Source organism: Poecile atricapillus, chromosome 2, assembly GCF_030490865.1.
Source record: "Poecile atricapillus isolate bPoeAtr1 chromosome 2, bPoeAtr1.hap1, whole genome shotgun sequence".
Classification (NCBI taxonomy): Eukaryota; Metazoa; Chordata; class Aves; order Passeriformes; family Paridae; genus Poecile; species Poecile atricapillus.
The window spans coordinates 42,480,571-42,493,157 of NC_081250.1; the positions used below are offsets into that span (position 1 = coordinate 42,480,571).

The 12,587-nt window shown below is 41.7% G+C and overlaps 1 protein-coding gene across 3 annotated transcripts in view; it reads left to right on the top strand.

Moving 5' to 3' along the window:
- Window positions 1-9,572, top strand: part of ANO10 (anoctamin 10) — a 121,396-nt gene extending 111,824 nt beyond the window's left edge. For all 3 annotated transcript variants that reach the window (XM_058833333.1, XM_058833334.1, XM_058833335.1), the window contains exon 13: window positions 8,710-9,572. In XM_058833333.1, coding sequence (XP_058689316.1) covers window positions 8,710-8,745 — 36 coding nt within the window. In that variant the 3' untranslated portion in view covers window positions 8,746-9,572. The remainder of the gene's footprint in view (window positions 1-8,709) is intronic.
- The last annotated feature ends 3,015 nt before the right edge of the window (window positions 9,573-12,587 follow it).

Below are 12,587 nucleotides of genomic sequence, written 5' to 3' on the forward strand. Positions count from 1 at the left end.
ATTTAAAGACCTATTTGACACACTTTAGCATTCATAGAGTTGAATGCTTTGAAATATTTATAAAATTACTGTAACTAGAAATTGTTTACTGGCTCTGTGTTGATTATTTTTCACTGGACTGTAACTGGGCAATCACAGAGCCCTCACATGAAGTATAAGAGAACTTGTCTTTGAAGAGAAAAGCAAGAATGAAAATATTACTCAAAATTATATTGTAATAACATGTGCTTGGGTCAGGAGAGCCTCTGCAGGGGAGGAAAACAAATAAAATTGCCTGGCAGGTCCCTTTGTTGCTGGCCTTGGACTTCTTGCCTAATAAGCTCTTGAGTAGAATTGAGAATAGCTCACCAAATAATTTTAGCATTGACTAGTTTTTCCTACTTCACTGCATTAAATTATTTTTTTTAATACTGTGGTAACAGTTACTTTGGAATTAAACTTACTTTTCATGCTGACAGAGCAGATGAACAAAGAGGCAAAGTCCCTCTTAGAAAGAATTCCCTTTGCAACCGTGGTTACTTTTCCTATGTGCCTGCCCAGCATTGAAGTCTGATTTCTCAACATGTAGCTTTTACTTCAGATACACTATAAAATTTTCTAGTTATATTTTTCAAAAATTTTATTTCTCTGGTATTTTCTGATGTATTTGTGAGGCTGAAGTTTCTTGCCTGCCACAAAGAAATGGGAATTTTGTACTTGCAGCATTGTGGCTGCTGTGTGGTAGCAGGACAGAGGACAGCCCCCCCTGCAAATTTTTCTGCATATTTGTGCCAGATTTATGTCACAGATGGTAATTTTCAGAAATAGTGCCTGAAGTTGAGTTCTTAGTTTCATATCTGGAGGCTGATCTAGATTACCAGTGAATGTCCTGCATAGAGGACTAAACTTACCTTATTACTTGTTTTATTTGAAACCAAGTTGGGCTCTTTATGACTCCACAAATGAACAAATTTGGGGAGAAATGTGAGCCCAGGGTAAAACTGAGACCAGCTGGGCTTGGGCTGGGGCTAGCCATGCCTTTGTGTCTGCTGGCAGAGCAAAAGGTGGGTAGAACTTAGTAGTGCTTAGGTGTTGGGGTTTATGGGCCTGGGTTCCATTTGAGGGCCAAATTTGAGTCCAGAAATGAATGGAATATATTTTTTCATCTTCTGAGGATTGAGTAAATTTAATTTCTTTATTTTTCACACAGTTTGTTCCCTGTTGTTGCATGGATTACAAGGAGACATGTTCATGCTCTTTGAGTTTTTCCTCTGTTCATTTTGTGGCATTAAATAGTTTAAACTGGTCTCTTGCCTTTTGTGCAATAGATTTGCTAAAGGATGTTGGCAAGAGCTGTGGGTTTTGGCCTGTGCAGTACAGGAATCGATGCTGTGTGGTCTCCCCTGTCTAAACCTCTGTGACGTGGCTTTGTGCACTTGAGGGAGGCTTGTGTCTGTAACCCAGCAGGTTCCTCCCAGCTTTATGCTGGAAAAAATGGAGGCACAGAGTTAGTCTGAAACATATCTTCTGCACAAGCTGTAGTGAGCTGTGTATTTTTCCATCACCCAAGCACTTGGTCACTCAAGCAGTGTGAGGAGGAAGGACTCTGACTGTCCCCCTGCAGTGCCACCAGGTGCCTTCAAGCCCTCCACCACCACTGCTGGTGTTGCTTCAGAGGCTGTTTAGCTGCTTTCAGCTGTGCCTTGATCATGAGGCAGAGTGAGTGCAAGGCCATGGGAGCTTAAGTGGTAAATCGGTGCATATTGAGCAGCCTGGTTGTTAGCCAGGCTTTTACTGCTGTCACAGAACCACAGAATGGGTCAGTTGGAAGAAACCTCTGGAGATCAGCTAGTCCAACCTCCCTGCTCAAGCAGGGACCTCAGAGCATGCTGCTTAGGACTCTGTCCAGATGGTTTTTGAGTATCTCCAGGGGAGGAGATTACAGTTGGTATAGAGCTAACACAGCTATGTCTGCACTTAAGCTTCAGTGTCTGCCATATCCATATATTAGGAATTTGTGTCCAGAAGGCTCATTAAACTCCCCAAGTGCTGGGTATTTCTCTTCCAAAGGGTATGTGCCTGCTCAGGGACACCCTGCTTAGTGAATAAGCTTGTTAAACTTCAGAGAGGCAGAATAGTTTGGTTTACTCATTTTCTCTGATGGTAACTGGTAATTGCAAGCAGGTAATTAACATCCTCCAAAACCCCTGAGAAAATAAATTGTATCATTGCTCATCCTGAAACTATTAAAGCAACATTGATGTGCTGTTAACCTAGAGACCAACTACACCCTTAAACTGTAGTGATGTCTGTAAGACCCAGGGCACAAAATTAAAGAAATGTGTGCAGGACTGCAGTCCATCCCTCCCCTCTGAGATGGCACCAAGGTCATGTCACATTGCACATTTTTGCATCATTGCTTTCATAGCCAGTCGATAGTTTCTGACTCCAAAATCTATTGACCAGCTGCTGACTGGGTGAGAGGTAATTGCATAAGCTAAAGGGGAGAGCATCCCTTGGGCTGGGCTGGCATCCTGTGAGGCTGGTTTCAGCACATGCTTCTCATCAGGCATTCAGACATATTGTTTAATGTTGTGTATTTATCTGTCACTTGACAACTACATGGCCAGTTATGGTGGAAAAAAGTTATGAAATATGAGCTGCACAAGGACAAAAATAATGTAAATATTTTGAGGGACAGAAGGCATAAGCTGTATTTTGAAGAAAATACAATTAGGCTGTCTTGTGTGACTTCCACTATTCTTCATTTTTGTACTGTCTACTGAACTAAAATAAGGTTCAGCAAAGGGTGACTAATACTGTAAGAATATTGTAATGAGTATTAATTAATACTTTGCAATTTAAATCAGAGACAATCTGAAGTAGATCAGAAAAAAAATCTTGAGAAAAGAATGTACTACAAATGGGGTTGCTTTGTCTGCTATTCCTCACAGCACTATTAATCAGGCAGTATACTCCAAGGCACAAATGATGTGATTCCGCAAGTTTTCCTGACTCTGCACTTACTAATTTTGCAAACCTATTGTTTCATTAACACTGGCTTTGTACTTGGTATTCTATCTTGAATTAGGCAACAAGAAAGGAAAGAAGTTTTTTTTTTTTCGTCTTTCTATTTCGTGTAGCAGATCCCCACTCTGGGTCTGTGGAGTCCAGGCAAACTTCCTGTCACAATTCTTGTAGAAACAGCTATAAAAATCTCTCAAACTGGGAGAGACCTCAGAAAGTCAGTAGTGCTGCTTCCTGCTCAGGATAAGATTGGCGCCAAATTTAGACCCCAGGGCTGTGTGTAGGGTGGGGTTTCCTGTGGGGTGCTTTGAGGACAGAGACTCCAAAACCTCCCTGGGCCCCTGCTGCAGTGCTTAGTTGTCCTTGTAGTGAAATGTTTTCTGTTGGGGCTTTCTTGGCTTATTTTTTAATGACCGCTTCATTTCTTGTTCCCTGGCTGTGCACCCTGGCCAAGACCCTGATTCCAACTTCTTGCTGACCTCCTTGTAGATACTGGCAGGTGTCTCAGGGCATGCTATCACCTCCCTGCCCATCTTGCATTCCATAGTTAGGCTTGGCAGAGTTCTTCTTATACTGGAAGGCCCAAAACTAGATATAATCTTTCAGGTGCAATCTAGAAGTAAGGAGATTAGTAAATATTCCTCAAAAATTTAAATTACTGTAATTGCTTACAGTTCTTGCGAGAGTGACAATTCAGGATTTGTTTCTTTGTTCTCTTAAGTTTAAAATCCTTCTCTCTTCCTTATGAAAAATCTGCATTTGACTGTTTAATGTTCATGTGTGGCTTTCCTTTATAGAAGCTTGTTGCAGCCACTGGGTTGCAACATCACAGGGCCATTGGCCTTGGCTCTGGGAAATGAGGAAGTTGTGAAATTGTTCCTACAAGTCTTTTTTCATACTACTGAAGCAGGAGAGAAACTGTTCTGGAAATCAATAGCTTTCAAGAAGAATGAGGGGTTGTGCAGGATGACTTAACTGAAAATAAGCATTCAGTGTTACATTGTGGCTGTGTGGTCCTGGGATTTATAAACCGCAGTGTACTAGTATAGGGACTTGTTATTACTGCTGTCAAGAAGCATCAGTTACCATCTCCAGCTAAGGAAACAAACAGATTCCTGGAAAAATGGTCAGTCAGAAATGCAGCTTAAAAGTAACCCCAAACCTGGAGTCCTTAAGCACCGTTCCCTGCAGAGTGTTCAGTGCCATAGGCAAAATCCTTGAGGGAAGATTTGTGATTCTAGGTATGAAGTTACCATAACCTTACACTATTATAATCAGTGAGAACAAATTTCCCTTAAATAAGCTTTTAAACCTTTACACAGAATAAAATACTACATGTGGAAGAGGCTTACTGAGTTTTGAAGTGGGTGTTAATTTGCCTCTTCTGTAACTGGTTGGTACTTACAGATTAAGCTGATACAGTTCTTAAGACAGCTCAAGGACCAAGAAACTACTATTGTTGTGATTGGACACCATTACAAAGGAAGAATTTAATATATATCTGTCATGTTTTCATATTATAATTGATGCTAGAAAGTGGGAAAGATACTGCGTACCACCGTTCTTTCTAACTGCTTATGAGCTATTCCACATGGTGTATACAGGAAAACCAGAAGATGGGGTTGCTGATAAAAAACATCTGCCTTAATGTCTTCTTGTATTTAGTATAAACTATTTACATGTCCTTCCTATGTCCAAACTTACGTGTACATTGAGTATACTTGTGGAAAACATCAAACCAGTGAGTCAATAGATCCTGGTTTCTTTGGTTTTCATTTTTATATGCTTTCTATTTTTTAAATTGTTTTCCTCAAGTTGTGGTTGAATTGTCAGTTGGCATTAGCAGACACAGTGGTAAAATTAAGTGTAGTTAGAGGCTGGCTTACCAGGGCTGAGCATAACTGGAAAATAACAGTGTTGTAAGCATTTGACCCAGAGCTCAGCAAGGGCAGTAAATCAACATTAAACCAGCAAAGGCTGTTAGCGCCTGTTAAATGTTGACTGTCCCACAGAAACTATAAAGGAAAGGTGAGTATGTTTGATGAGGTTATGAGTGTGTGCAAAACCAGCACTGGGACAGCAGGAATGCTGGGTTCCCTCTGTCGTCCTCTGGTGCAGAAAGAAGGTCACAGATGGATTGGCAAGGTGGGGGTGTGAGAGGCAGCTTCCACCTCTCAGCTCAGGGGCAGCAGGAAGCCTTGTGCTGGGACACACAGGCTGACAGCCCCTGCTGTGCAGAGCGAGGGGCAAAGCAGCTCCTCAGCCCTGGGCACAAGATGGGAAGACAAGGTGGGTCACAGTCCTCCCCGTGCCATCCAGAAACATCCTGCGTTTCCAGCGAGGCTGTGGCTCGAATCAAGCCCTGGCACTGCTGCTGGTAAATCCCTTGGCAGCTCCTCGCCTTTTGCTGTAGTTGAGGTCTCTGGTGCTGCTGTGTATTCCTGTTATTTCATGTTCAAAGCTATTTAATTTAGTGTTTTGGTATTGTTGGCAGCACTAAATCTCATGCTTAGGCTTCCATAGCCCCTCTGACTGGAGAACTGCCACAGCCATACCCTGTTCACTAAAGTTGATGTTTCTGGTTGTGAGCGAGCCCACAAAGGAAGTAGCCCGATTTCCGTGCTTGGTATGCAGCTCTGTTTGTGGTGTGAAATTATCTGTTCCATATTAATAAAGTCCTTCGAGAAAAATTAATGTTGAAATGTAGGCAAATCTAAGTAGCTGTCTGTAAACCATATTGAAGGGGTTTTGCTATTTCTCCTGGACATACTGTCTAATTATATTACATGTGCTTTACAAGGAAATTCAAACTTAATTAAATGGAAATAGCAAATCTATTGAATTACAGCAGATAAATATTTTAGAGAATTTCCTAATAGTAGAATTTTAGAATAAACAACACTGTAGCCCCACTAAAATTAATACTAGTTTAAACACGTTTCACTCATGTATTGCATACATAGGCTGCTGTTGCTAAGGGTGCTGCATAAACCAGAGCATTAAGTATAAACCTTTCATTAGTAACTCTCAGCTGATAATAAATGAAGAATAGTTTCTTGAGCCAGCTCTTTTCTGAGCTGTGCCTCTGATTAGTTCACAGAGGCTCTTAATGCCCCTGAAATGAGCAGGTTTTGTCATTATGTATCTAGTAGGTTTAAGTAGATCAGAACATTTTTAATACCTCTTCTCCATATTTTTAAAATACTTCTTAGTGCTTACAAAGAAATGTCTTTTTGAGGGAAGAGTAGTTAACTCAGCCCCACAGGTTTCCCAGTGAACACGTTGGGGCTGTCAAGGGGAAAGTGATCTTAAAAGGCACCTCATCAGTTCCCTTTCTCAGCAATAAAAACTTGAAAATACACTCCCTTTCCCCTATGTTGTGTTTGGGAAGTATTTTCCCATTGAACTGGAACATTTCACAGTAAATAAAGAAAATTCAAAAATTCTTCAGCCTGAACTTGGCAAAGAACTTCTCTGTTTAAAGGTGCCACCACATGTTGCTTGCCCAACAGACAGCTCTTGGGGGAGCCTGCTGCTGCCAGGTACTGCCAGATACATTTTGGTATTAGAAACTATAAAGAATAAATTAAATACACAGCTCTTGGGGTTCTCACGTGGCTTATGATTCATTTCCTGAAATATGTGTATGACTGCATTTGGACTGATTTTGCCCAGGCCTTATGTGCCATGGCAGCATGTGAAACTATTTTAAGAGGTTTTTCTACTCACTGGCCTGCTCAAGAAGCTGGGATATTTGTTTGTTCATATCATGTATTTTAAATATGATAGCATAAGATTGCCAGCACAAGACAATCCTAGTTTAAGATTAGCTCAGTTAAAATTAGAAGGGCCTTCAAAAATAAATGAGTGGTCCAGCTTGTACAGAGTTTTTGGACAGATTACATTTAGTCATCATTAGCACTCATGTGCTTGGTTTTTTTCCAGACTTTGGCAAGCCCTGCAGAGATCAGAGAATAAAAATACCTATCCAGTCTTCTGCATTCCTCATCAATCCCCGTATAATTACACCAGCATTCAGAATTTAAGAAAATCATTCCAAAATAAAAATTAGGTTTGTATTTGATGAATCAGGAACTGAATGAAGGTGCTGTCTTCTGTGTCTGTTTTTGCAATAGGAGAAAAAGTCACTTTAATTAAAGATGCTGTAGTTTTATTCAGACATTTATTTAAATAAGTGAATCAGGATGTAGAAGAGGAATCTATCTGTATTCCAGCCTTTAGCTGTGGCTTTTTTCCCTGCACGGTTGCTATGGAGAAGCATATAAATATTTGTATCACAAACTAATTTTACTTCACTTGTAGATGGCATGGAAATACAGATAAAAATGGTAAAGAAAAGTTGTTGTAGGTGTGTTTTAGAATGCAGAGTAGTGTTTTGGAATAGGTTCAGGCTCAGACTAGCAGCAAAGAAAAGGTAGAAGGTGCTGTGTTGAAGCATCTGACATCTTTGTATCCCATGTTGAGTAATGATAGTGTACGCTTTATTTGCAGTTTTGTCTTTTCTAATTTTGTTACAACATTATTAGATGCTTCTCTTTCTAGTATCTCAAATGTCATGGGCCATTTCTATGAGATCAAATACAAACGTGAAAGAAGCAACTTCAGCTCAGTAGCACATGTCTATCCTCCACTGGGGGAATGATATAGAACCCACACAGCAAGTTGAAAGCTGCATAAATTGTTTCTTCATATGATCATTCTTATTTCTTCATGTCCAGCCCTTTCATTTCCTTGTCTGCCGAATTGCCTCCAAGGAGGCAGTGATGCTGGGCATGAATGAATTCCAGCAGTGCTGTGCATCTCCTTGCCTCTGCTCCTCAGCCTGTCCTTTGGGCTGGTCCCACTTGTCTCCTTCCTGTGACTGTTGTCTCTGTCCTTCTTCTTTGGGGACTTCAGTCACTTTGATTAATTTTTGGTACATCAGGGTGGTTCCAGCCTTCCAGGCATTGCTGGGCCTCTGGCTGACAGCTGCCAGGTGATGTGTGAGAGATGCCTTCGGCACAGTTTAAACTCTTTCTTGTTGCCTCTGTAAATTCTGTGTTATGAAACATTCTCTTTAACAAGGAGCTTCACAGAGCGGCTCTGTTTTTTTAGCTCAGCAGATATTTTCATCATCTGGGATTGTTATCCTGGTTTCACGTGGAGATCTCTCCGGACATCCTAGGATAATGACAACAAAACTGGCTATGAACAGCATTGGAAATAACACCTATTACCATAGCAGCCTGCTACCCCTTATATCACAGGATGTTTTTATTCAATTCAACAACAACAACAAAATGAAATACTGAATAACAGTTAACAGATTGTTGCAATGGGAAGTGGGGGCAGCAGTTTGTCAGTTCATTGGCCTTTTGAGATCAGCTTAAAAGCCTAAATATTTAAAGCTAAATGACTTTAAGGCATTATTCATCACAAAAATAATTAACATACAAATTGCAATCCCATTTGATGAGTGTTTGGGTGGGAAAAAGTAATGCTTCTATTAAAATTGTGTATTTTGTAAAAATAAGGCACGACAAACTGGTGTTTTTGTTTTTAAATGCTCAAGCTCTTTTTTTGGTGTGGTTTTATTACTCAGTTGCATTCTGAAGTGTCCTGCATTGGGCTCTAGCTGGTTTGTGCTATTCCTCCTGCTGCCGCTGTACTCAGAGTCTCTCTCGCTTCTTCTCTCCCTGGCAGCAAATGAAGCTGGCAGCAGAGTCCCTGAAGGAGTAAACACGGAGGAATGAGGATGACTAAGGCGGTCACATGTGAGGCGGAACCAGGGTTTGTGGTCGTGTGTGGCGCTCAGAGTGCACCCTCCACCATCTACTGAGTAGGTGGCACCTGCTTATATGAAACTTGGTAAATAATCTTTGCCTGACAGTGTAAAAAACTGTATTTTCTCCTGCTCTCTTCGTTTCTCATATGCAATTGCTTGTGAAGGTAACACCAAATAAAGCACTCCAGCTTATGCCAGGTCTGGATAAAATCTGCCAGACTCCCTGTGCTTTGAGTGATTGAAAACAGATCCTGTGAGGAAGCATCCAGAAGCTAACTAGAATTTTCAGCTGCAGCTTTCTAAAGAGGAAAAGAAAAAGCAGACTGTTCTTTAATTTACTCTCCCTTATGGTTATTGCCCCTTTTGTTCCTGCATTACAACAGCTAATCAGTCCTCCATTATTTCAAAGATTTTCTTATTAGCTGCTGCTTGTCCACAGCAAATTAATTTAAGTATGTTATACATTTCATAGGGAACAATAATGGATTTCATTATTTGATCTGAGAAATAGTTGAACATAAATATTTATAGAATATGTATTATATACTCCTGTTTGCTAGTTCTCTAAACAGGTCCCAGCTAAAATCTTTTTAAAAGCTAGGTAAAAAGAATTTAGTAGGAAACAGATTGCTGATCAGTGACTTATGAAGCATGTTTATTTTCTAATTTACATTGGATGCTGGTATCACTCTCCTGGATTCTGAACGGTAGTATTGTATGAATGGATCTTCTGGTTAGATGAACAGTAACAGATCAATTAAACTTGATACTTGATACACCAGTACTTGTGTTTGTAGTGAATATCTGATTTGGTTTTCCTTGCATTTCACAAAAAGGTAGCTGTCCTAAAGTTCCATTGTTTTCTGACAGTAATAGGACTGAAATCTAGAGTGTTTGCTCCTGTGACCTTGAGACAGTTTATTTTTGGCTGCTGAGATGTTCAGTTTTGGTAGATGTAACTGTGTGTGGTACTTGCTGGAATTTTGTTCACAAAAATCTGCTGCTGCCATAATTCAGGTGTTTGCCTACTTTGCACATTTCAGATTTCTGCCACAGGGCCCCCACAGCAGAGTAATATAACTAAGGCAAAATAATATATTTTGTCTGGAACTAAAACTTAGGATTTCTCAGGCTCTGCAGGTGTGACCCAGTAAGAAATGACTGTTCCCCTGGGAAGATGTGCTATGGCTACTCTGTTCTTGCCTCTCCCACTGTTAGTCCCCCACGCTGCTGCTATTTCAGGGGTATCTCATGGGCTGCTGCTTTCACAGCCTGTTCCTGGGCTGTGGCTGCACAAGCTCTGCCCTGAGGATCTCTGAGGGAAGCACGTCACCCTTCCTGTAGTGCTGCAGAGATCCCAAAACCAAAGGTTTTTTTAGGAGGGGACCTAAATGTTCTCCATGAAAACCCCCCATCTTTGCAGTCTCCTGCCCACTTTCAGCTGAAGTAGCTCATGGTTCTTCAAGTTTTAACTGCCTGGTCAGTGTTTTTGAGTGAGCAGTTCCAGAGAAGAAACATCCATGGGATGGCTTCATGTTGAGTATGTTCTTGTGGCCTTGAAGCCATTTTGGAGGGATTCTGCTGGTCTGCTAACTGATGGTTGTCTGGGAGCATGAAGGTGGTGTGTTTTGCTGATGGCAGCTGTATCAGGTGTCTGGAATAGCTTTCTAAAATGGGTTAGAAAAGGAATCGTGTGTCAACTGTGATCTTGTGAAACAAGTAAGTCACCTTCTGCAAAACTGATTTAATGGTTTTAATTTGTGAGGCCCATTTCTTTTGTTTTCTGTGGATTAACAGGAAAATCTCTAGTGAGGTGTAAGTACCCAGTGACTTCAGTCATGTTGGCTGTTGCCTTTGCCTTGGGCAAATCCCTTCACTTCTGCTTAGTTTCCTTATCTCTAAACAGGGATAATACTGCTCTTAGTGATAATACTGATCCACCTGAAGTGAGGAGGAATTCTGACCTTCCATGGTATGAGTGAGAAGTATGGGACTGCTTTGTTTTACAGGGATTAACGTTTGTTCCACATACTGGGAGAACTCTTGTTTTAGCATCACACATGCTACATGGTCACGACAGAGACTGTTTCTGTCCTGAAACACACACTTTAACCTGCTGGGAAATGTTCCCTCATAGTGCTAAGTAGTATTTTGTCACTGAACTGAAATTTAGCTCCTATTCCTTTGTCCTGCCACTGGGGAAGGGTTCCTGTGTTTCACACTGTTTGGTACTGGGGTTTGTCTTTTGGGGTTTTTATACATTCATGGTGGAATCTATTTTCATTTCTCATTTGAGAGAAAAAACTGTTTGTCTGTGCTCCTGAATGTATTGTTTCCTTTCTGCTGTAGTGCACCTGTAAAAGTTGTGGGATGCCAGGGATGAAACTCACGGACAAAATCAGTTGCCAGGTGAAAGTGTCAGAAAGAGTAAGATATTTATCAGTAGCTGCCATTCACAAGGTATGGAATCTGAATGTCTGTTCCCAGGTCCATGGCAGGGTCCCTTACCAGGTGACAGAGCCTCACACCTCTAAGACAGCCGTGGCTCTGGGCCCTTCAGGAGTGCAGACAGACAGACGGGGGTGTGTGGCAGTTCTGCCAGTGTCTAAGCAATAAAATAAGTTCATCTCTGGCCTCAAGCTTCAGGGAAAAACCAAGGATGAGGCTGGAGCATCCTGTTTGGGAAGATGACTATGTGGGAGTAGCCTGTACCTGTCTGTTAAGACTTGGATTTTACAAATCTCCTTAGCAGCAACAGTAACAATCCAGGAAAGCTGTTTTTAAGAAGAGCACTCATAAATCACTTGCTGGTGATACAGAAGTTCTCTCATCAGGTACGTTGTGAGTACAGGTCTGATTGTGTGGCCCAGAAGGATGTGCTGACTCAAGATACCTACTGAGGACAACAGGAGAGGAAAACACTCATTACATGGGAAGGTTCCTCTGTAAGCAGGCAAGCAGTTATGGGTATTTTAGCCTACCCCGACCTGAGGGAATCAATCTTGAATCTCATTCAGAGAAATTTGAGTTTACTTCTTTTTTCATGTAAACAAAGTCCCTGGGAACAATGCCTACTGCTGTGATGTGCCTTCTTCAGGAAAGCTCTGCCATGCCTCACCCAGGAGCTGGAAGGGTGAGTGCCAGGCCAGGGCTGACAGCAGGGCCTGGTGCCTCAGTGCCAGCACTGGACACTGGTGCTCAGAGGGCCGGCTCTCTCTGCACCCCAGGGCTTGATACAAAGCACTGTGGTCATGGCCTCTGCCATCCTGAGGGCAGCGCTGGGCCTGCTCTAAGAGCTCCTCAGCCCTGACTCCCAGAGCTGTCCCAGTGCCTACAGGAGCCTGTCCCAGGCCGAGGGCATGTGGCACACAACTGCCCAGAGAGAAAACCAGATCCTGCCTCCCCTGCTCTGTATTCCTCAAGTAAGAGCAGTGAGAGGGAGGAAATAGGAAGATGTTACACAAGGGCTTGCTGAAATGAATTCCTGAGATCTGACGTGACTTGTGAGAGCCTGAAGTCTGTGTTACCTCTCTGTGCTTCTCAGGCCCTATACTTGCATTTTTCTTACAACGTAATTCTTCCATCACATGGGAGAATAGAGCTAATCTCTTTCTTTATCCCTATGTAATAAGACTTTACTCTGTATCTAAAACAGGGTTCTTGACTTCCAGAAATTGATGTGATCTGTAATACAAGCAGATGGTCCAAATTGACTCATCTTACAATTACAATTTAAAACTAAAAAAATAAATAAATAGCCAGAGCCTGTGGCTCAGGGCGGGAGCAGGCTAAGACA